The 25,649-nt window shown below is 36.1% G+C and overlaps 1 protein-coding gene and 1 long non-coding RNA gene across 7 annotated transcripts; one reads left to right on the top strand and one right to left on the bottom strand.

The window, feature by feature from the left end:
• Positions 1 to 2,517: 2,517 nt before the first annotated feature.
• On the bottom strand, positions 2,518 to 25,522 carry Gdap2 (ganglioside induced differentiation associated protein 2). Of its 6 annotated transcripts, none has more exons than XM_018010098.2 (13): positions 25,254 to 25,522; positions 15,536 to 15,614; positions 15,302 to 15,453; positions 15,074 to 15,216; positions 14,434 to 14,566; positions 14,240 to 14,349; positions 13,096 to 13,356; positions 10,720 to 10,847; positions 10,543 to 10,643; positions 3,439 to 3,592; positions 3,241 to 3,380; positions 2,979 to 3,177; positions 2,518 to 2,901 (listed from the first exon to the last, which is right to left on the bottom strand). In XM_018010098.2, the coding sequence occupies exons 2-13, from the start codon at positions 15,608 to 15,610 to the stop codon at positions 2,857 to 2,859; spliced, it is 1,641 nt and encodes a 546-aa protein (XP_017865587.1). In that variant the 5' UTR covers positions 15,611 to 15,614; positions 25,254 to 25,522; the 3' UTR covers positions 2,518 to 2,856. The 6 variants fall into 6 exon arrangements, with proteins under 6 accessions (XP_017865587.1, XP_089327991.1, XP_089327992.1 ...); XM_089471865.1 differs by having other exon boundaries at positions 25,185 to 25,522; XM_089471866.1 differs by lacking the exon at positions 25,254 to 25,522 and adding an exon at positions 24,640 to 25,075.
• LOC149268379 (uncharacterized) lies at positions 14,561 to 15,217 on the top strand. The gene is made up of 2 exons (XR_016270613.1): positions 14,561 to 14,750; positions 14,817 to 15,217. It is a non-coding gene; the product is annotated as an uncharacterized LOC149268379 (long non-coding RNA).
• Positions 25,523 to 25,649: the final 127 nt, after the last annotated feature.

The following is a 25,649-nucleotide window of genomic DNA, read 5'->3' on the forward strand; positions in this document are numbered from 1 at the left end:
AATAGAATATTATGCTACACTAAATTCAATCGCAGAATCTTCAATTAAGGTACAATCAAATTTTTCTATCTTCCTACCCTTCTTCCTTTCTTTTTTTTTTTTTTTTTTTTTTTTAGCAACAAATTACTTTTTGACTAAACAAGATTTTATTAATGCGTTTTACTAAATTAAATGAAATTAATTATTTTTGTCTTTTTTGCATACGCTGCCTAATTAAATAGTTGGCTTTCGAATTACTAAATTATTATAAATTATCTACAAATAATTGAAAAACTAAAATCCATTTAGGAATATTATTTTTGCTGTTGAAGGAACACTTGGCATTTAGTTGGACTTGGGGTTCGGATTACTAATTTGTATATCTGGCATATATGACACTTGTGGTAGCTTTAGAAAATGCATTTAGGCTATAACAAATATATATCTCGTATATATGTATGTATATATGATTATCTTTTTGTAATTTTTAGTTTTCAAAAATTATATTCTGTGGGCTTCTTTTCTTTTCATTTTACCTATAACTCTTCTTTTCTATATATAATCTATAACTTTCTGTTGTATAATTGGGATTCTAGTTATGCATCTGTGGTGAGTGTGTGTATGGCTGTGTGTGTGGGTGACAAAAATATATGTTTATATATATATGCTTTATATGTATGCATGTAGTAGAAGCAATTCAATTGCTTTACATTCCAACTATATAAATATAAATTTGTCATTTTTGTTTCTTTTAATTTAGCAATACAAAAATGTAATTTTCTTTTCTTTATCTTTTTGGCATAAACTTTTGATGATGTTTACAATTACAATTGTTCAAAGATTTTCTTTAAAGAGCCTAAAAAACATGTTGCTAATTTTCTCATATCATATCATATATAGTTAAATGCTATAGCTCTCATTTGAATTCTATTTCTACATTTAGTTTTAGGTACTAGCCAGGCAGCCGATTTGTGTGTTTTTGCAAAAAGGTTTTTACGATATTAGCTGTGCTTCCAAAAAAGCGTATTATCTAAATATTTTTGGGTTTCTCTGTGGTATTCACCATCTTCTTTTTCAACTTCTGTTTTTTATTTGGTTTTTGTTTAAATCAATCCCTGAGTGCATTTTTTGCTTTTTTCTTTTAATGTAATTCGCTTAAATTGTTCTGCTTGTTGGTGTTTTTATTATATTTTAGTTAGCTTTCTTTGCTGCTTGTTTTTACTTTTAATTAGTTTTATATTTAATTTGAAAGTCAATGTTTTTATATTTTTCTGGTATTCAGCATTCTAGAATTGATTTTGCTTTGCGCGCAGTTGCCCTAATTGAAAAAAGTTTGTGATTCATTTTACTTTTAAATATGTTCATTAGCTAGATTAGATTAGTATACGCATAAATTAAGTAAACGCACTTTATTTAGTTTTCTCGAATTTTTTGTTTACCAATTTACAAAAAATTTTGTGAAATGTGCATTAGTTAGATTTGAGAAAAAAGTTAAGGAATTTGTAAATTTCTTAGTTTTTTAAATACTCGTTCAGCAAATGGGTAGAATGTATATTGGTTTAACGTCATATACTCATTTGATATCCTCAGTTACGTACGTCTAGTACGAGAGAAACCCGAGATGTACTATAAATTGATATCTATTGTGAACGAGTATTACGCAGTCGATTGCACCCGACTGCCTAGTGCTTACTAGTTTTTGTTTTTTTCTTTTTGAGCGCAAAAGGTGCATGGAAGAGTAACAAGGACTTAGCTATATATAAACATTTAGTGTGAGGTGTGTGTGTGTGTATGTGTGGTTTGATGTCATTGGCTTAACACAATTTAAACCATTTTTAACAATGAACATTTATTAATTTTTAGTTGAATTTGTTATGCTTCTTTTGGTGTTTCAATTGCGGGCCTTATTTTGAGCTCTAAATTAATTTTATTTAATTTTTTTCTTGTTAATACTTTTATAATTAGTATCTACAAAAGGTTGTTATTTCGTTTACCAATTCATTTAAAATATAATTTATGCATTCTTCCGTTTGGGGATTTTCCTCTTTTTTCTCTTTTATTTATTGCAACATATATTTTTATGTATATATATAATTTATTTGTTATTTTTGGTTTTAGTGTGTATAATTTATGTATATATAATTTTATAATTTCATTTCGTGGTTTGTATAATTACAATTGAATTTATATAGTATGTACGTATTTGTTTTCTTAGCTTTGTGGGGATTTCCTCGCTCTCTCTCTCTCTCTGCACAAGAGAGATAATACAGTTAGAGATATAGCCCTATATAGAAGTACATAGGCCGTAATACAATTTAGTTGTATATTATGTATAATTTTTTGTCACTTTTTGTTTAACTACAAACAATGCTAATCGAATTCTCAATTTGTTTTAGCTTTTCTAATTTGTTGATAATTTATTTTCCGTTTTTTTTTTTTATCATATTTCTTCATTAGCAAATCAACAAAATTTTTATTTCTTATTTTCATAAGAATGTTTTAACATGTTCTTCATTTTAGATAACATTTGAATTAGTTTATATATATATATATATATATATATAGTATATATATATTCATCTAGCTCTACACTTGATCAGCTCGCGTTCCATTTTGGTTGAGTTTAACTTGCTTCGTTTATACCTACACAAAAACGATTTCAACAATTGAAAACAGAAAATAAATTTCATTTTACTTACAATTTATAATAAGAAAACAAAAAGTACAATTCTATAAAATTTATAAAAAATTTCAATATACGTCTGTGTATGTATGTGTGTGTGTGTGTATATATGTCTATATAATGTATATAACTATGTGTAGTATTATATATCTGGTGGTTTACAGCTGCCTCTAGACAGCCACAATGGCTGACATCTACGAGGCAGTCGGCACAGGATTAAAATAATGCAGGCCATTGGTCTGGAAGAGACAAATAGAGATGGAATTAGTAAATCTGTATAAATTGAAATTAATATATGGGTATATTGAGTACTCACTGCCATATCATATTCGGTTATATAGGCGGGTATTTCCAACTGATCCTTTGTAATGGCCGAATACAGGTGCTCAACGCCTGGCAGCGAGTGCACCTTCGCCTTGATGGCGGGCGCCATAAATGTGGTGAACCACCAGGTCATCATTTTAGTCCAGAATGTGGGGTGCACTATATAGAAGGCCTTCAAATTCTTCTTGTATCTGTTGAAGAATGGTGTTTATTGGAATACCCATAAACATTCGCATTGATATTAGTTCACTCACTTGTATGGCAGCACACTGTAGACTTCTCTGAGCCAGTGCAACGATGGATAGTTGTTTGTTGACGTGAGCGTGTGGAAGTATGCAATGACATAATCGCCTTTGACAATCGGATCGAGCAGTTTTATCAGATACAGCAGCGCCTGCAATATAACACAATATGGTTATCAATATGGCTAGTTTAATAGTGTGAGCACTTACCTTCTCCAGGTCAATGCTCTGGGCTGGAAACCATTTGCCGCAGAACACAATCACAGGTCGGCCAAGACGATCCACTCCGCTTTGATATAGACAACCGATGCCAGACACCTCATTCAAATCCTCAACTTGTGCGCGCTGCAGCAGGCGTTCATATCTGTAACAGATAAATAACAAATTCGTAATGATATTGCTTGTAAACATTGTTGATTCCACTTCTGTGCTAATGGTTTATTGATCTAGTTTTAAAGTTGTTTAACAAGCAATCGAATATATCATACCCTGGTCATGGGTGCAAAGGGGTATATTGTATTTTGAAGTGAGGTACGTAATGAACAGATGTAGAAGTGGCTGATGCCGTATGGTATATATATTATTAATTTGGATTAAGAGTTAAGTTGTCGCATAAGTCCAATGATCGCCTTGGATATCTAATGCATATATAGTAATATACATACATACATATATAGTATATTTACAGTATAGAGTGTTATACATACATATGCACTGAAAATCCCATTAAGATCGTCATTTGGAAGCTCCACTTATTTAGTTCGCATAATAGGGGTTCTATACATATATGTGTACATAGAATTAGTCTAGACTCTACTGTAAGTCGTGCACTCCCAACTTGAGCAGTCATAACTGGTTCATAATTGTTTATTTAAGTCATTGTCTACTGATCCGGTAGCTCATCTAAGAGCAAGAGTCACTCCCAACTAACAGCTAGCAGCTCGCAGTAATCGTGATTGTGTTTACCTTGCTGAGCTGCTTACGAATTCGCAACGCACACTCACATTCACACTCGCATTCGTATTCGTATTCGCATTCACATGAACATTCACTTTAACGATCGACCGTATTTGTCTGCCTTTGGATTATAAATATTTTGAAAAGTTTGTGCCCAGTTTTATGAGTTGTACGCCATTTACCTGGGCACACAAAAGTTTCTACTCTTGGCTTTATTATTATTTACTAAAATTAAAGTAAATATGTATGTGTGCGATAAGCTCCAACACAACGGGAGCACGCAATTACACTTTTACTAATTAAACTAGAAGATAAGGATGCATATATCTACTTTCTTTTGCCAAGCAATTTTAATGTTGCGAATTTCACGTAGACTTAGTACTTAGTTTATATTATTTTTGCCGGCTTTCGTTTAGAGATAACAGCTAAATGGACTGTACTGCTGGGAGAGTTATCTCTGTTAATAAACCGAGTGGAAGCTAACAGCAGCAGAGAATGAATTTAAATATAGCTGTTGTACGGTAAAAAATATAAAAATATATAATCTTTGATAATACAAATCAATATGACGGGCTTTTAATAGTTAAATTAGGTTGTCATTTACAGTTAATAACAGTTGTTGCTCCTAGAAGATTTTCATTACTGATTATTTAATATAGAAATACTCAGATATTATTAAAAAAGAAGAGGACAATTTCCAGTTTGTCTACAATTTGAAATACTATATAATTTCCAATTAAATTTTATATTATTTTTAGCTGAAATTTCAACCTATTTTCAGCTCTACAGCTGTAATCACCTGACTGACTACTCATTTAAGTCAAGCATTGACTTTTGCTAAAGGGTGTTAATTAGGCAGTTTCATATTTTCTTTTTACTGGCGCACGCCTACTATATGTGAGTGTGTGTGTGTGTGCTGGTGTGTCGGTTTGTGCCTGGTGCAAAGTGACGCAGTTAACTCCGGTAGCTGCTGCTTATCAAGTGATAAGCCCTGAAGCTGATAAGATCAGCAGCGACAGCATCTGCAGCACATCCTCCCATCAGATTAAGATAAAAGTTTGCTCTCGCTTCTGCAAAACGAAGTGACGCATTGTGACGCAGTATATAAACAAAGCAGATAAATACGTATATCTAGGAGTTAATGCATATACTATATATAATCTTTTATTGACTAAGTATACTGCATTATGTATACACTTCACAGCATAGTCCATAATCTCCATTAGCGGAGAATGGCGTGTATTTACGTAGATTGATTATAAACATGTAAGCTAAACAGGGGAAATACTGTAGTATGTACTATAAATATACTAAATACTGCAAGGGGCATAGTCTTCTACTCATGCGTCTTCTTCTTCTACTCATTAAGCATGCTGCATACGAGAAGCTCTTCTATTTACACTGTGTGCTAACTATCTTCTTATACACTTCTGTCAACTCTTATACATATTGAGTACACTACCTGCTGCACTGCGTCTTCTTATACTCACTAAATGCTGACTACATACAACATGCTCTTATACTTTGATAGCATACCGCTACTTCTTCTTCTCGCTTCTTATACTTATACGACTCTTCTATGCATTAAGCTTTCTAAATATTAGTTCAACTTCAATTGGTTTATGCTGACTCTTCTACTTATTGATGCATTGATACGGTAGCATGTTGCATCGTCTTCTACGCTCTTACACTACTCTACACTACTCTCTGTTCACGACATCCTTTTCTATAATCTAAGCTCGCCCACACATTCTGCTAACTCTTCTAATGACTCGACTACACTCTCTATGCTTATGTATATTCTTCTATTTAGCAACTATAATCTGTATAAATTATTATACATTGATTATAAAAAATTCGCGTGTGAAATTCGCTCGCATTTATATTTGTTTTCATTAGTTTTTGCTGTTGTTGGCTAAATTAAGAAATCAGTTATTAAAGCAGGCAATTAGCAAATGCGCATTAGCTACAGTAAAGGGTGACTAAGGTGAATGCTACGAGCTGAACTGCTATCAAACAAACAACTCTAATTATCCTTTATCTTGAATCCCTTCTCTTTTCAACTGTCTAACTCCTATCGTTATATATTATTTGATTTACCCTCTTAGAACTTACTTTTTTTCTCTTATAACTTTTTCCCATTTCTGCTCAACGAGGTACTACTGTACCTATGGCTATTCTAACCGCTCTGCCGCCGCCGCAAATTGCATGCCTTTGTTCAATTTTGAAATTGACAGGTTGTGTAGGCATGGCAGCTAGCTACTGGTTCGCCAGGTGGGCGGATGGGCGTATCGTACCTATACCCATAGTCAGGGTCGCAAGCGTGCTTTCAATAATGCATGACTCGGCTGATGAGCTGTCTGTCGACAGGACCTGCCCCATCGAGCATCCATCGAGGCGCTATAAATAGTAGTAGTGGCAGTAGTAGACGACAACTAGTTGAAATCGAGCAAAGCTCACTCTATTCGAAAGGGGAGTGTGGGGGGGGCAATGACGTCACGCAATTAAAACAGCAATATCAAAATTGAATATGGAGAGAAATGTCAAACGTCATCGGGCAAAGAGTTTATATTGCGAGCTTGTTTTTAGTTGAATTGATTTCGTATTATTTTCTCCTGTTCTCTATTTTGCTTTTATTGAATTTGTTTACCTCTCCTCTGGCGTCTCTATGAGCTCATCGGCCGACATGATGTCCCCGGTAGTCTCCTGCATGGGACTGGAGCCCAAGTCTATGGACGTCATGCCCTCGAGCATTGTCATTGTGGTTGATGGGGTTTTAGTTGGTTGCTTGGCTGCTTGGGTGGGTGGGTTGCTGGTTAAGCTGCTTTGCTTTTGCTAGTTCTTGTTCAATTATGTTCTTCTTGTTGTTGTTGTTGTTGTTGTTGTTGTTATTATTGTGGGTGTTTTGCCTTTTACAGTTTTTATCGATCGAGCGCAACGTAGAATTTTATGGAATTATGCCTATTTGCCGTTAGTGCACTTTCTTGTTAATTGACGCAAATGGCGCAGACGTTTCGCGTCTTTCAATTACGTTCGACGTGGTTTGTGCTTTTTTATTTATAAATAGAATTCTCAATATTTGATTTTATTTATGTTTTATTTCGAACTGTGGCAGCTAGTTTTGCCAGACTTTTGCGTTGCGTAGGAAGAAGCCGCGTCAAGAACTTATGAACTTATGCTTATGAACCGAAAATATTGTTTTTCTATAGCTATTAGTTGGATGTATATATGTATATATTGTATATAGAAGTATTGAGTTTATATAAATCTGTTGGTCCAAACTCAATTCAAATCGTTTCTAGAGCACACACGACCAGACGCCACGAGCTGCGCTTCTCGACTGAACAGACGCCGTTGAGCTCTCTTTACGAATGCCGAACGCTGCCCACAGGCTGCTCCAATTGCGCTCTCTCAATTACACTCGGTCACTCTCCCACTCTGTCTGGCTGCCTGATTCACGGTTAGCTTATGTGTACACCAAGAGAGTGAAGCGAACAGCGCAGCGCACAGTAGGAAGTGCACAGACACTCGTTCTCGCTCGCTCTCGCACACTCATACGCTTCTTCACTTTCTTCATTCCACTCTCTAACAGTTTATTACTCTCTGCGCAGCTGCGCCTTTACTGCTGTACAATGACATCAACAGCAGAGGCAGACGCAGAGGCAGAGGCAGAGACAGCAACAATAACAATAACAATTGTATATGAGCATAGCTTCTGCCTCTCCAAGGACATGGCATGGCATGACTGATTGATTGACTGACTGACTAACTGACTGCCTGCCTGCCTGCCTGCTGATTACCTGACAGCCGCCAATCGGTTCATGCATATTCGTGTATGCTTTGCACTGTGCAATGGAATCAGTTGAATAGTTCAACTCTCGCGTGTTGTTGTTTGATTTTTGTGTGTTGTGTGTGGCATATTTTTTGGACAACACCAACATGACGTATGCGCAATTTACATTTAAAACAAAACAGGCCAAGCGATGGCGGCGTAGTAAAATTATGAGAGTAACTGATAGTCGACCTACAGATACCCTGTAGGCAAGTCATGAATAATAGTTAGAGAATGAATGTGCAAGTCAGAAGTACTTTTGTTATAAGCTATATATACATAGACATATGTATATGTATATGATCTAATATGTAACTAATTAAGAATAAGAGGATTTCAGGATTTTCCAGTCATAGCCCATGCCAGACAAATACCTTATACTAATTTTCGGTTTATAGGATATAACCAGGGCAAAATACTGTGAACTCATCTAAATGCATTGAACTGTTTCTCTCAGCCAAAAAGCCTCGCCTGTTTACATATTTATAAGATGTATTAAGATATGTCAGCTATCTGATTTATAAAAGATATATATATTGTATATAGTATTTAGATTAATTACGATTTAAGTGACAACAAAATGCGATGACACACGATTTGAATTAAATGCAACCAAATTTGCGGTTGCATTCAATGAACTGAGTGTTGTGAGTTGAATGATAATTGTATATGTGTATATAGAGGTCTATAAAGTCGGGGAATCGGATTCTGAACTGGAATCTGGATTGACAGACAATCATAATTGAGTTGACAGGAAAACAAAATGAAAACAAAAACGGAATTTCAAGTTGAAAGACCAAAAGTTTTTTTTTTAATTTTATGCGAATAACTCGCATTGAATACTTCGATTGGATTGGGCTATGGCTACGGAATAGATAGTGCGAAATGCAAATCGCGTCGTAAACGACATAAAGGCTAAGGTTAAAAACAAAAACTTCAGCGAGGGCTGTTTGGTAAGTAGGCAATGGACACTAGAAAATATCAGAAATCTGGGAAAAACATAAATCTACTCCAGTATGAATATAGATATTAGTTAATGATGTAAAGTTATTATTGGAAATATATAAATAGTAATTGGTTATTCTCTCCTCCCATCTATAAGAAATTCTTTCTTGACATTGACCTCGTGTCGTATACTTCATTTCTATTCTATGACAACTAGATATATTTATATATAAATTGACATTATTGCAATGGCTTAGGAAATAACTCAAACCCAATTGAGACACGTGCAAGGATATAATTAGAAGTTTATATTTAGTAAGGGTCCAAGACATGTATTTCTTTCCTCATTGAACATGCAAACGATGACGTCGCTAGTAGTACGACAATGACGTCATTAGGCATTTGTAATAGTCCAAGACGTCGACACTGGTCAAGGGGCAAAGGGTTGAGGGGGGAAGGTACAAGAAAGTGTACGACGAATACTCGCGGCACTCGCGTGCCGCAGTCCTGTAAAAATTTGCATAGGCAATACAAATGCCAGTGGAAGGACGAGGGCGGGGAGCATAGGCCAGGGACCAGGGGCAGCTAGGAAAGGTGCCGTTAGAGAGAAAGTCCGGTCAAAGAAAGTCATTTGTTAGACGCCTAAGATATTTCCGGCACGCGCACGCTAAATACACACGAATTCCATTTATTTACGAATGATATTACAGAATGTGTTTATATGCCCAACTAGGGCTAACTGAGGGATAGGCTAACTGAGGGAGACACTTTTATGAGCTGCAGACGACAGCAGTAGGCAGTTGCCAGTTGGAAGTCGACTTACAAATGGACGAACAATATGTATTTAATGACGCAAGCAAACACCTGATTCGGACGCTGCTAACTGTTTACGCGAAACTCTTGACACCTGCGCACAAGGTAAGAATAACAATAGGGATTACATAGACTTGGTATACTGCTACTACTACTACTAAACTGAGATGATAGCAACTCTTAGGCAAGTCTCGCTCTACTTAGGGAGTCCAAGCCTCGAATATCATTTGATATTGTACATGAAATTAATAAATTTAAATTTACGAATCTGCACGTTTCTTAAAAATGATATTTTATACTTGTGTATTATTCTACTTTTGTTATGAATTCGAATTTGTTTTGCTCACATCTCTGCGTGTCTTTCTGATATTTGAAATGAAAAATGAAAAATCAATTCTTGCTTATATCAGACAAATATCAGTTTATCGATCTATTTGCGTGTTTTACTTGGAAATCTAGCCCACTTATATATATTACTTTGTCGATCTACCCATATAGAATTATTAAGAAGAGGCGTAGAAACGATGAAGAATGGATGTGGAGGGCATTAAGAAAACCTCGAGGAATACAGTGTGAGTTGGAGATAACAAAGATATAAGAGTACGGGTATACGTAATACTGTATCAATATATCGAACTACAATTGATTATAGAAAATAAATATTTGTAGGCATGTTCAACGTATTAGCGTGCCTAAGTTAGCAGCTGTCTAAAATGTAAAGCCACTTCTATATCTACATCCATCTCTTGACTCTGACTAACACTCACCGCTCTTGATGCTCCATGCCCTCAATGCCCTCAGCAACGACGTTCTCATAGATGCCAGCTCTGGGCCGATCGCTCAGCAAATGCTGTCTGTCCAGATCGCGCTATATCAATAGAGAGAGAGAGAGAGAGAGGTATGTTAGGCATATAAATAAAGAGAATAAGAGGTAAGAGACGCACCTGTAGCTGCGCCTGCAGCCCGCTGCTGTAGGAGTTAAGGCTAAGGCCATTCATATCCCGGGCGCCATATTCCAGATCTGAGCTGTTGCCCTCCATGTCGTGTGGACTAACGTCTGAATCGTCGTCAGCTGTGAGAGAGATGTAAACAGAGAGAGAGGGAGAGAGAGAGAGAGACTGTTTAGTATATTGAGGCGTATTTGTGATGAAGCCAATGCATTTACAGGAGAACTCAAATGAATTGTTTATCATTATTATTGTTGTTGTTGTTTCTTATGTTGTTTTTTTTTTCCCCTTTTACTGTTATCAATGCTTTAGCCTCGTTGCACAGATTCGGCTATTGTGACTTTTGTGCTGCCAAGTCGCAACCTCAGTGCTGCGTAATTTGATATCAACTGAACGCGACGCAGGCGTCGACAGCTTTACGGACGTTGCTTCAGTCAGCAGCGACGCAAGCAGCGCAGAGACAGAAGCAGAGCCAGCGACAGCATTGGATAACTCAGTGTGAGAGCGCGCAGGAGACAGCAGAGACGACGCCCCCTTTGCAGCCTGCTAGAAGGCAGAGCGAACTGATGTGATGCTGGAGTGGGCATCAGTGGGGACGATAAGCGTGCTGCGTTGTTTACTAGAGTTGACATGATTTAAATGGGCCAAAATGAATTTTGCCAAGATGACAACAGCAGCGGAAGCAACAGCAACAAAAACAACAACCACATTAGCTCAAAAACATGGCCAACACTAATCTTAACAAACTGTCGCGATAAGACGCACAGTTAATTTAAATGCTTGTCTTTGATTTGCTTTGATAAACTTGCGTTACGTGCGGACTTGAATCAAAACGTAGAAGCAATGCTGCGCAGCTTTTCATTAGCAACTGAGATGCAGAAGAAGATGCTGAAGTGGAGAATCAGGTAACATTAACTAGCTGCTCGGATGGAAAATGGGAACATAGAAATTGGAGAGTTGAAGCGAAAGAACTGAAGTGAAAACAGACGAATAGGACGAATAATTTGAGAGAATTTCAGATGACTCAAGCAGTTGAGCTTTATCTAGGTGCTAAGCAAAAGTTTTACAGAGTAAGCTCTGAAATGAAAACAGTTAGAAACTGCTAGGACGAATGATTTGGAAGAATTTCAGATGAGTCAAGCAGTTGAGCTTTATCCAGATGCTAAGCTAAAGTTTTACAGAGTAAGCTCTGAAATGAAAACAGTTAGAAACTGCTAGGACGAATGATTTCGGAGCATTTCAGATGACTCAAGCAGGATAGCATTATCCAGATGCTAAGCAAAAGTTTTACAGAGTAATCTGTGGCAAAACTCTTGCACTATCTGCAGAGACAAAGAATCGCAGAGTAATCAGTCCTAGCAAAGGCTTGCCACTAGCTGATAGAAAGGCCAAAAGCCGAAAGGCCAAAGTTAGCCAGATAAACCATAGCAGTTCGATAGTTTCACTCCATCCATCTTAATAATAACGAATCAAGTCCTTTCTTTTCTCCAATGAGCATTATTTTAGCTGCAGACCAATGATTATTGTTATTGTAGTTCGTTATTGTAGTTGTTATTGTATTTTAGATGAACATTACACCTCTTGCAGTTATGCCCACTTCCCGTTCGGTTTATAGACCCACATTTAAATTGAATTTCTTGTTCTGCCCCAAAGTATGCAACACTTTTTATCCGAAGCAAAACTTTTCTATTGGCACCTGCTCCGTCATTGCTGACGTCACTTGCGCAAATGAGTTGAGTTTTAAAAAACAGTTCCCGAAACTGTTTTATCAGATTTAGACACGTAATTCGGAAAACAATTTATTGCTGCTGTCACACCACAATTTGATTGAGATATGAATTCGGTTGCTGAACACTGATTCGATTTCGTTGTATTTTGTGTTTGCACTTACAAATGTTGCGTTAAGTTGTTTCGATTGCAACGCAATTCAGTTAAATCAGCTGTGAACAATGAGAATCACTTGGAGAATCGTCGATTTTTTTTTACCGTTTGGCTGACCACGCGTTGGCGTCTTCGAAACGTAACTGAAGCCGTAGCAATGGGTTTGCAGGTAATTTGAACGAATTGGGAATGGAACGCACAACAATATATCAAGAATACGTCAGTGTGAGTGTGAGTGCGTGTGTGTGTGTGTGGGGGGGTTGTCTAATCTTATCGACATCGACATTATCGGCAGCTGTCGAGAGGCTAACAACAAAGCAATCAGCTCAAGGCTCCTGCTCTAGACCGAGTCAAGAGAGATACCAAAAGGCACAGAAATACGGCAGAACAGATAACAACGGAACAACAGAACGATAACTGATAATAGATAACTGATAACCGATTACTGATAACCGATAGCCGATATACGTCATTGTTGCCAGCACAACTCACCGTGTCGATGACGCATATGCGCACTGTGACTGTGCTGCGGATTCCGTATGATGCGTATCTGACGATCCGGATCGGGGTGCTGTGGCTCGCCCAGCTCACCGCCCGTATCCTTGGGCAGCTGCCACAGTGCACTGCGCTCCTCCAGCTGATCGCGTGGAAAGTAGAGCGGCGCCAGCACCTCATACGTGCCGCGTTCGCTGCTATTGACGCACAGTATCACAACCTGCTGTGTAAATTTGTCCAGAAAGCGTCGAATTGTGCCTGTAAAGTTGTGAAGCAGAAAGAGGTAGAGCATTAGATTTGATTAAGCTGATAATTATTGCTATAGGATCATAAACGTTACTGATTTGATAGATGGAGCAGGAGAAGTTAGCTGAAGCAAACTATTCTTGGTCAAATAAACAGTTTGGGAATCATAAGAATACTATATTAAGACATAATTACAAGATAAGTAATATTACCAAAAGCTGAAACTTAGGATCTATAGTAGTTAAATCTTTGAAAATTCCTTAGTATTGATACCTTGATATACTTAACTATATTTTTTAACTGAGAATCTATAGTAATTATATTTGAAAGTTCTTTGATATAGTTATATACATATATCTTTATATCTTGGTATGCTTAGATGCTTGGAAAGTTCTTTAATATAGTTATATATATATCTTAGTATGCTTAAAACTGAGCAAAATTTCTACAGGAAAGACTCAAAAAGGTATACATACACATCTAAAGATATTGCTCCGCTACGAGTTTATCATCGAGTCATAGACATAATATATAATGTATTTACAAAGTACACCTAATATCAACTAACCAGAAAAAATAAATAACACTTGATAAGCCATAATAAGTGCAAGTTCAATCTGTGATCAAAATAGATAACCTGGTATACACTAGCTGATATTAAATATACTAAAAGATTATCCTTGAGTAATATGCCTAAAATATAGAGTGACTCACATAGAGAGAGCAAACTGTGTACCTGATAAAACACAAAATTAATAGACAGTTGACCAAGAAACAACAAGCTTAGATAATGCATAGACGTCATTGTTACGATTCATACTAGAGACTAACTGTAACACGCCATACTAATCCCATATCAAATCAGATTGGTCTTGCATTTGGTTGCTTTACTCACGCAGGGCAATGTGCGCCGCGATGTCGGCTGGAAAGGTCTTCTGATTGCCACTCACATTGCAAACGGCGATGGTGCGCAAATTCAGCTCCTTGGCCTTGCACAGCACATTTCTATGGAAAGAAACACACAGAAGAGAAAGAGTTGTATTAAGTGATGTCTTCTAATATATGTAGTTCATCTATAGCCAGTCTCACCTGTAACAACAGTGCAGCGCATTCTCGGCGGCTGTTTTGAGCTTCTCCTTGTAGGCGGGTGCAACGGTGTGCAGAACATACTTGGCTGGCAGATTGTATCCACGCGTAACGCGCACATCACCAATGCGGCACTCTGGAAGATAGGATATATATGTAGTGTTAAAGCAACTGTTGGATATGAATTTCATTACATTATTTAGTTTACTAATATTTTTTCGACTTCTTACTGCCATAGCAGAAAATAGCTATTTCAAGTAAGGCACTACTATTTCTAAGAAATATTTCTAAAAACTAAAAACTAATGAGCTCATCAAAAAGTAAGGGACTTTCATGTTAATAACTTTTTTGCATTTTACCAACATTCTTTTGGTATTTTTCAACAGAATTAACACCGTTTTATTTGGTTTAAATTACTTGTGATGCAGCACTACTATTTTAATGAACAGAGGTGTACGACTATATCTACTACTATTTCTGTGAATAGCAAATTAACAATGCATTTCCCTGAGATTGTCATAAATGAATTAAGGAATTCTGATCGTATATTCTGATCCTTTTATTTGATTTCATTTATTTGCAGTATTTTCCATACTATTTTCCTCAGCTCAACGCTACATCTATATCCACTCCAATGACTTACCCTTTACAGTTGTGCTCAGTTCCTCTTTGAGCTGATTGCCGGCTACGGCAATAATGCGCTCCGATATGCTATTGCTTTCAGTCAGGGTTTCATCGCTGCTGTTTGTGATGGCATCCACATCCAGTGTGGTCATGTCGCCATCCCTATTCAAAGAGAGAGAGAGAGAGAGAGAGAGTGGGAGAGAGAGTGTTAGCTGATTTCTCAAGTCCAACTATTGAATTCACCTACCAAATAACAAAACGATTATTGACATCTTTGGATAGGGGAAAGGGACTGCAATTGTGCCGCGGTCCGCCGAGCGTTGAATAATCCGTTAGGGGCAGCCGTGTGTCCGTCTTCTGTGAGCCACCCCAAGTGGCCAAATTATCCAATTTGACAAGCTAATTACGATTAGAAGAAGACGAAAAAGAAATGCCAAGCTTAGTCATATGCCCTCCAAGTGTGGTTCCATTGTTAACTTACACATGAGCTGTTGCTGGGGCTGGAGCTGGAATCGAACGCTTTGAAGTCCACATTTGAGTTCGTGTCGAGACGCATTGCGCTATAATTGATTGGGAATTATAAGATGAATTTATGCTTACGATTGATAATTTGGCAAATGAGTGTGGGTGTGTGGGAAATGTGTATAGGCTGGGTCGGGTCATACAGTGAGAGAGACTAAAAGAAAAAACTTAAATTTGTAGGAATATTTTTTAGATGAGTTAAACAAACTTAGTGGAAAGGATAGTCAAAGTAAGCTCTAGCATTATATAAATTAGCTTTAGTATAATTTTAAGATAAGATAACATCATGTCTATATCACCTATGTACATATAATATCTGAGAACTTTTCTTATCTCAAGTATCTATCTATATTGCTGTACAATTTAATAATGTTTTATGGAAGATATATGGGAAAGCTTAGGTGAAAAACGTTGATTATAGAAATTCCAAGTAAAAACTGAGCACAAATTTCCATTCTTACCATTTGATCTATATATAAGGAATGTTTTCTCTCTGAGTATATGACTTATCAGATTTAAGAATGCATCTACAGCATAAACAAATTGAATACTGCAGCGGGAATACCTTTACCCTAAAGAACCCCAGTTATTTGGAGGTTATTCATTGGCTTTGGAGCTATGTACAGCAGATCTTTTAAAGACTGTCTTATCTAATTGTGATTACAAAAAGCGGGAATACCTGTAGTCTGCAAAGTACCACATGTTTGTAGGTTATTCATTGGCTTACGATCTGTGTACATATGATCTTGCCATGGCATTCTATCGCTTATCTTATTTTGATTACAGAAGGCAAGAATGCCTCTACTCCATATGCTCACAATTTTCTACAGATATTATACAAATTATCTTTCAGCCATATTCTTTGAAATAAAAAAAATATAAATAAAAACATTTCATTAATATTATTTTTGTAACTCAATATGCGATAAACTGTGGGCCAAGCTAACCGCTAATTTTGTTGTTGCCAAACGTCAACCGTTACCGGCTCAAACTGGTCCAAAGCGAATCTTTTGGAAACACTCGCCTTATCTAAAACTTTGAAAGCGCTGTGAGTCAGCGAAAGGAAAGAACAATTTAAAAAGCGTCAACGAACTGAATCTGTTGTTATTTTTTTTTTCTGTTTTTCTATTCTTTTTTTTTCATTCTAATTTCCACAAAACAAAACAAAAAGTAACAAAAGAGAAACACAACAGTTTTGATTCAGTTTGTGAATAAGAGAATAACAATTACATTCAGTTAGTTTCCAGCTGAACAATCGAGTGAACGTCTCATTCACAGCTATCTCGAGTGCTGCACAGCTAACTGCTGCTGCTGCTGCTGCTGCTGCTGCTGCTGCTGCTCCTCTTCCTCCCCCACTTCCGCCCCTTGCTGCCACTTGATGCTCTATTTATGGCATGTGCGTCATACGCGCTGAATGACAGGTGCAAAAACAAAGGTGCAATGTCCAAAGCCCTTGCAACGCGCTGCCTTTTCTAATTGCCATACAGCCAGAGTGGCCCAGAGTAGCTCCACCTCACTCTCTCTCTCACTCTCTCTTTCCCCCCACTTCTCTTCTCTCCTTTACTCTCTTCCAGTTGACCTTTGCCCTTTTGCAGTGGTATATGCAGTACTGCAAACATATAGTTTATATATATGTCATATATATATATATATATATATGTCATATATATATATATATATATATGTTATATATCTATATATGCTGCAGCATTTTGGCCTAAATTGGCTTCTGTAATCTGGCTCAAGGTGCTATTTTCGAGTGCGGCTGATAACAAAAGCGCAGCACAATGAACATGCTACACACGCACACCAGTGCAAACACACGTGCACACACACACTCACACACCCACTATCTTTCTCTCGCTTCCTCACACCTTCTCAAACAATCAACGCACAGCATTATATAAGAGCAATTTTATATATACACCTTGATAAATTCATCTGCAAATTGTTTGCATTTTAATTCACAATCTGAACAGAGTTAGGGTATGCACAACTAGTAAGATACCCAATGAAAATGCTAGCGTGAGCTGCTAAAGAGAAATAAAATATATTCCCATTAGCGAGCAATCTACAGTGATAAATATGAAGTAAACGATTGGGTTAGGGGAATATACGACTGGGGAGAGTCAAGTAAATTAATGACCGCAGCTTGGCTTTCAGCGTATACTAGAGTTAAAACTAGTCAATGAGAATTGTCAGCAAAATAGTTATTAGCAGGCAAATTCCACAGTTTGGGCTACATTATATAGACCAGGGAAACACCCCATTCAAACAAACAAATTGGAATAATTTGTATAAAAATGTTTTTACCAACTGCGTTATTTGTTTTAGCAAGTGCGTATTAGAGATCAAAAAACACGGAATAATAACAAAATGAGCTCAGGTGAAACCTAAATGAATGTAAATCTAAAATACACAACTTGATAAATACCCAACAATGGATACTAAGGGAATCTACAAGTGATGATCGTTTTTAAATAAGAATTAATCCGTTATCAGCAAATATCTCTCCTTGGTACGTGTTCAATGTATTCCTCATTAAAATTACAAATGATTTTTAGGCACTCTTGATACGGGGAATACCCCAAAAGATTAACTCTTAAGCCCTGACTTACATAATACAAATGGTGTTTACCTGCCGAGGGACGGATAATTGATATTAAGTAAATATTTAAATTTATTGCACCTGCAATAACAGAACCCATTATTTTTCTTAAAAATATATTTGCTTATATGTATAAGAATACACAGTCAAATTAACGTTAAGACAGCTCCATTAACGCAACAGCTCTTTGGGTTCCACATGTGTAGAATTAAAAGCGAAAACTTGCTTCAATTAACTTGAAAACAGCTGAGATTATTTAACATGATTTAATGGAGCATTAATGCAGCTTGAAATCTAAATCTAAATTGTCAAAAATTTAAGTTTTTCAAAATGCTGGATTAGTTGAAAGCTCTATTCTAAAGTGCTACCATTGAAGTAATGCGTAAATATACTACACTTCCTTAGCAGATTCCAGGGAAGAGCGATAACTCCCCAGGTTATACAACTTTACAGTTGGCCTTTTAGCAAATTTTACTGTACTTTATATTGATAAGAGGTTATTTATACCCCGTATCCAATTTTATACTCCGTAACCAATCCTTACATATAGAGAAATCCTCCTTAATATACCAAAGAAGTATATCTGAAATGTTTAATAAAATTATTTAAGTAATTTAAAATGCTGACTAAGTTTCTCAATTGCATTATACAACTTGCTTCGATTTTCTTTGTATTTAAATATATATATAAAATGGCATCACGGGGTTTTTTCGCTAAAGTTTAATTACGAATTAATTATTAATTTGTATTATAAATTTTGTTGAAGTAACTTCATTCCCAGGGCTCGCTTGTTTATTTCGCCACGTCTGATCTAGTAATTCCCATCACTTGACTTGGCAAACAGAATTTCGGAGTTTGTCTTAGCTAACCCGACTGACAGTCGCGGAAGCCGTAGATCTACGTCAAAGTTGAACGTTAAATACACAAGCGTCTGGACGTGGCTTTACTGTTGTCTAACAAAAACAATACAAAGCAGATTGTTCAAAGAAAGAAACGGTTTTTCTTTGGGGATTTAGCTATAATAGAGTTGATGAACAAATTCTCTTGGAATTTGCAATTACTTCAAGATAGTTCCAGATGGGTATAGAAAACAGTAGAAGAGGGCTTGCGAAGTAGAAAATAATTCTTATCTCTTATAATTTACGCTAGTTAAAGCAAAAAGTAACTTAACAAAAGAAAACAATTTAACTTAACAAAAGTAAACGAAACTACAATGAAACAAAGAAAAATCATTAAGATGTTTTTAAGGTCTTGAACTGAATGTTAAATGCTAACTGATACATTGCGTATTATTGGAGATGCTTCAGCATCAAACTATATATGCAATATAAGCTCTTAAAAGCTAGAATTGTATAATATAGATACAAAAAGCTTTCGAGGAGTTCTCAAGGAATTCCCACAGAGTTCTCTCGTCTACCTGAATTCTATACATAATTACATAAAATGCTCTAATATTCTTCTGTATTTACTCAAAGAGCAAGAGCATGCCACATATGTGAACTACTTATTTCTTATTCAAAAAATCTGAAGTAACACTCTTGCATACTTTAGAAGAATCTCTGAAGTAAATTGACTCTGTTGAGATATCAAGATTTATGAGTTATTTATAATTAATTAAAATTAGATATGCATTTCAAGCTATTTTTTAACACGAAGAGTGTTCAGAATATACCTTATTTGTGCATACTTCTACATAAATCTATATAATGTGTATTCCAAATATGTCGATTCCAGTACTTGAAATAAACTTTGATCTCCGCTTGCTAAAGGCGTAGGCACGTATAAGATTTTATATCTTTAGCCTTTGCACTTTAAGAGATCAATGAATGCATATGTAAGGAGAGAGAGAGGAATAGTCTAAGAGTCACTCAGACTGATAAGTATATGTGGAATTGCATACTAACAGACCTACAAACAGATATAATACTTATAATCAGGCAGATAGACTTCATATATATGACACACACACAGATATACCGACAAACGAACAGGGCTAGATCAACTCAGTTTGTCATCAAAATAAATACTTTTTGAGGTTTGTTTACGTGTTACAAACATTTAAATACAAATTCAACTGACATCTGATCTTAGTAAGTACATATACTAATACTAACTATATTATATATGTTTGCTTATTAGCTATGACTACAGGCAAGAATGCATTTGAAAGTAATGAACTGGACTCAAGACAGAATGCAAAACGATTTCTTACGTTTCTTACGTTTACGTAAATGTTTACTAAATATATATAAATAAATGTATATATTATACATTACCCATATATATCCGTATATAATTGAATAGATTAAACAGTATGATGTGTTGATTTATTCGTGTTGCACATTTTGTTTACAGTTCATATTTCAGTGCTATGCCACGGCACACCCTGTATACAAGTCAAGCTGGTCTGAGCAGTATATCAAAATTGACAAATATTAAAGCTAACAAGAGAACAGCAGAGAGAGCGAGAGAAAGAGAGAGCGAGAGAGAGAGAGGGAGAGCTTAAAGTTGCTTTTGCTGTTAGTGCATATTCATTGTAAAAGCAAATTTTGTAGCCAAAGCAATAGACACATACCATTATGAGCACGTCTATGTGTGTGTGTGCCTGTGTGTGTATGTTGACTCTTGAATGAATTACGTCTTAACTTGGCTTGGCTAAATGCGCCTCGTGTACTTTAAAGCTTAAGGCAAACAAATGCCGTCAACACAACACAAAGACTTGGTCATAATCTTGCTAATAGTTCTGCATGTGTGGGTGTGTATGAGCGTGTATGAGTGTGTGTGGTCATGCGTCAGACACGATCACATCATCATCATTAAATAGTTTACATTTTCGATATTTCTGTGCCTACTAAGAGATTCAGGCTGCATTTGCCACTCGTCAATCATCAATCATCAATCGACAATCGTCAATCGGCTACGTTACGTATACGCCGCGTGTAACGTTGTTAAATGTCAGAATGAAAATGCATTGGAAATGAGTGAAACGCAAATGCCACGCCCACGGCACAGCCCACATTTAAGTGAAATAAGCAACTGCCGCGACTAAGAATTTCTATTTGTTGTACAAGTGGTTGTTGTTGTTGTTGTTGTCTATTCCTTAACTTGTTGTTGACGTTGACATGCTAGAGTCAATTAGACTATTGTAGAACGCAGTTAGTTTCTTGTTCTTGCCGGTTTTATATGTCAAGCAGTTCCGAGTCGAATCGTAATTTCGTTTTTCTACCCCCGACAATTACGTGGGCTCGAGCATGGAAAAGATAAGCGTAAAATTGCACATATCTAATAAGTTCCAGACAGTAATTGGCATTTCTCATATATAAGTGGCTTCATTGTATAATGGAAACATGAAAAACCGAGGAGTTTCTGTAAAACGATTCAACATGCATGCTCAAATCTTGAGGGATTTCCACAAAGAAAAAATCAAATTGAGAATATAAGATGTGTTAACATGCATGTTAACTATTTTACTACAAAAATTTAGTTAATTCAGTTGACTTTGACACGTTAACACGCTCGTTAAATATTTTATGAAGATTCCCTATTAAACAGTTATTTATGTTTCTTGTTGACATTTCAATTTAAGGCTGTCAAAAAATTCCTAACTGTAAGCAAAATAATGTTACCTAAATACAAATTAAATATGAAATATTTAAGTTTTTTTTTTTTTTAAGTAGACTATGAACAATTAATTATCATTTTATTTTATTATTTTAATATACTTTTCTGTGTAAGAATTTAATAATTCAACCATAAAAATTTTAGATAAAAATAAACATATATTTTGATGTTAATTAGGCTAATGTGCATGTTAAATATGAATGCTCGATGAATGTAAAGCTATATTTTATAGCCCAAATCTTAAGCATTTCAACTTTGTCACTTACATTTATGGCACCTGCGTATAGGTGACATATAACGTTTAAGAGTTCAAGTTAATTTTTTAGGTTAATGGAATTTCGCTTTCTTTTTTATGCAGCCTCAATGCTTTGGCATTGTTTTTTTCTGAAAGTCTTTGAGACTTGGAGGAGATACAGAAGGAAACCTCTGGGTCATATGGAAATTTTTGTTTTATAACAAATAAATTAGTAAAATTAAAATTAAATCACCATCAGTTGGGTTAATCAACTATGGCAAATTTCAATAAATTCTGCTTAAATACTTATATTGCATATAGTTAATAATAAATTATATAGCAATAGCAAAGCAATAACTTTAAGCTTTAATATTTAGTTTTGCATGCAAGGACCCTTTGCTGTATCGATCATGCTTTCGCAAGTTTTCTCCTACGTTGACTGTCGATTCCCAGGACATTTGCTCGACCCCCTTTCCCTGCAGTTGTTTTATTTTGTTCGAGTTTTATATGATTTTTGGTCGCGCTGCTGAGTTTTGTTTACGCTACACGCTCAATCCGCCAAAAAAACAAAAACTGTTGCATAATCAATGCGAAATTTTTGTCGCTCACATGCCCAAGGACTGCCAAGGACTAATACTAACAGGTCCTATAGCCTGCTTACCCATGACCATATCAGGTATAAAAATATATTATATATATCTGTATAGGTGTTTGTAACTGTATTTTGGCTCGTATTCGTGCATATGGCAACTGCTGCGCTTGGCACGGAACACAACATTACGTATACGGCCTGTTGGCATTGTCCTTTGCTTTCTTATTCTTATTGTTTTTTTTTTCTTTTTTGATCTCTGTCCATAAAGAGACCAGAAGGCAAACGTAAGTAAGCCAGGTAAGCAGTTGAGGGCGGGCATTGCCATCCGAGTTTGGGCTAAAGTATTGGGCATGCCGAATGACAATGCCAAGTTTTTTTTGTTTTGTTTTTCCTGTACCAGTCAGCGAGCGTTCGATTTGTTTATCTTCGAACGTTCAACGTCAATTGTGCTTCTTATTGTTTTTCTGTTTTTTTTTTTTTTTTTTTGTCGCTTGTTTATATTTATTTTGAATGCGTCATTCGTCGCGCTTTGTGGGCTCGGTCTTAGTCCGTGTCTCGCGCGCGATTTCCGACTCATTTCAATCATTACCCGAAATCCAAATAGGCCCTGTTTATACTCTATCCTCTATGCCTTATCGACCAGATCAATCATGATCATCATCAAATGAAATGTTCTCCGACTGATGTCGGTTTTCGATTTCGTCAATTTGTCTCTTTAATTGCACTAACTGCAGTTAATTTTATAGACATATAATCTAAATTTATATATACGCTACTTTATTTCCATTACGCATTCAACTGTAACCCTCTTTCTAGCAATTCCAATAATTGTTAACAAAATGTGTCGCCTTTGTACCTCTCCCGCAGAGTCGTAAATTCCTTATAAATATATTTCCACCTAAGCTGCTTATTAATAATTATTATCGTAATGCCAATCATTTTTATTGAACGCGCACAGTGGGCATATATTAGCAATTTGATATATAAATACAAAGCTAGAGCTTAGACTATATTTCTGTGGACTTTCTCAGCATTTAGCTAAAATAAAATGGTTTTCAAATAAGTCGAAGATTTCTAGTAATGTCCACTGTACCGAATATAAATATCATGAGGTGTAACAAAGTTATTAGCAGGTTTTGGTTGTATATATATAAATATATATGATTATTGGACTATGTATATATCCTGTAATATTATATATTATTATATTTATTTGAATTGTTTGACAATGCACTTATAGCTAAATTTTGTTATCCCACATTTATTGCACAATCGCACTAATGTTTTGATGAGCCCATCTCTATTTACATAAGATACAGTATTCCTCTTAGCGCAACCAATTTGCCACCTAATGTGACCCAACCAAGACCAACCGCTTAAGAGCGCCTTAAAAGCATTTGATAATTGAGCTGCAAAAGCGCACTCAAGCGGGGAATAACAGCTACAGGGTGCACTGAGCAAGTATGTTATTGAATAAACAGAGTGTACAAAGTACATGTGTGCATTAGTCCAATGGCATTGACAAGGAAATTGTAAATAATTGGATAGCAGCAGGGTAGAGTTGGGGGGGCCAGCAGAGCACGGACCAGCGCTGACAATTAATCAGTTGTGGGAGGTGCACAAACATATACATATACTTACATATACATATATGTATGTACATATACACAGATAGTCCATATGTAGGGCATGTTTGTGGGCTATCATGCACCTGGTCTAACAGAATATAAAGCTAGGCCTTGGTTTTGCCATTTAACTTGGAATTCTGCACCAGCCCACATATATGTATATATGCAGGTGTATATGTTTTTATGTATGTTGCTTTTGTCTCTTTTTATTCGTAACTCTTTTATTTATGCACATCAATTCTTAATGCCTTGAACTGCACGTAGAATAGAAAAGCTTAAAAAAAATAAAATAAAACAACAACAAAATGCACATTTTCGTTTAATTCTAAACATCGCTCAGCTAGCAACTATAACTGGCATTTGAATGGCGTCAACTTACAGTTAGTTTGTTGTTTTGCTCTCTCTTTCTTATGCGCTGCTACTCAGCTGTGATGGCGGCGGCGGCTTCTGCAGAGTTTTGTTAGCACAGCCATTGCACAAGCTGTGAAGGTTACGTTTGATACGTTACCCACACAGCTACGTACGTGTGTGTGTGTGTGTGTGTAATTCTTTTATATCCTACATAGACACAGTCTATTTGAGTGTGTGTTTAGCTTGTGCTCAATAATACTACTATTGTATAACAGCCAAAACTAACAGTTATATTATTAGTAAAGATCTATACAGCGCTTGGAACTTAACTGCACGCCCACTTAGGCGCACACACACACATAAACGGCTTTAGCGACTTTTACAAAATGAAAACACCCAAAAGAAAAGCCAAAGCCATTAAAAATGTTTTCACACACACACGAAAATACGCACGCATACGTACGAAGTGGGAGAGGGGTATAAGTTAAGCAGAAAAAATGCGGCAGTCAGTTCTGTATGTGTGTGCGGCAGGTAACTCTACGAGCGTATATATATACATATATGCAAGCTTACATGTGAATGTGTGTATATGTGTATGTATTGATATAAAAACCAGAATGTTTAAGTTTAATATTTACGCACTTTTCTCAATGAATACAACTCGTTTCACAATTTACGCACTTCCCAGCAATTGATGCCTAGTTGCTGCTGTTGTTTTTTTGCACGCACTTTTTGTTGCTTTATTGCTTTAACTTCACTTTGTGCACTTTTTATATTTTGGTGTTTATGTGTATGTTTTATAGTGTTTTGTGTGTATGTGTGTGTGTTGCAAATTAAACTGGCGCAAACACGTCTCTACTACCCACCGCTCGTCACGAATTCACGTTCGACACTGAAAGCTCGAGTTGAGACTTTTGCCAGCAAAAGCCAGTTAGCGCTAAAAAATGACAAATTTGGTTAACCATAGTGGGAAACAAAGAAATACCAACAAGCCAAGTGACAGAAAGCTGGTTGGCATATGTTTATATATTGTAAAAG

The sequence above is a fragment of the Drosophila arizonae genome, chromosome 5 (genome assembly GCF_054131065.1).
Source record: "Drosophila arizonae isolate 15081-1271.41 chromosome 5, UAZ_ARI_1.0, whole genome shotgun sequence".
Lineage (NCBI taxonomy): Eukaryota > Metazoa > Arthropoda > Insecta > Diptera > Drosophilidae > Drosophila > Drosophila arizonae.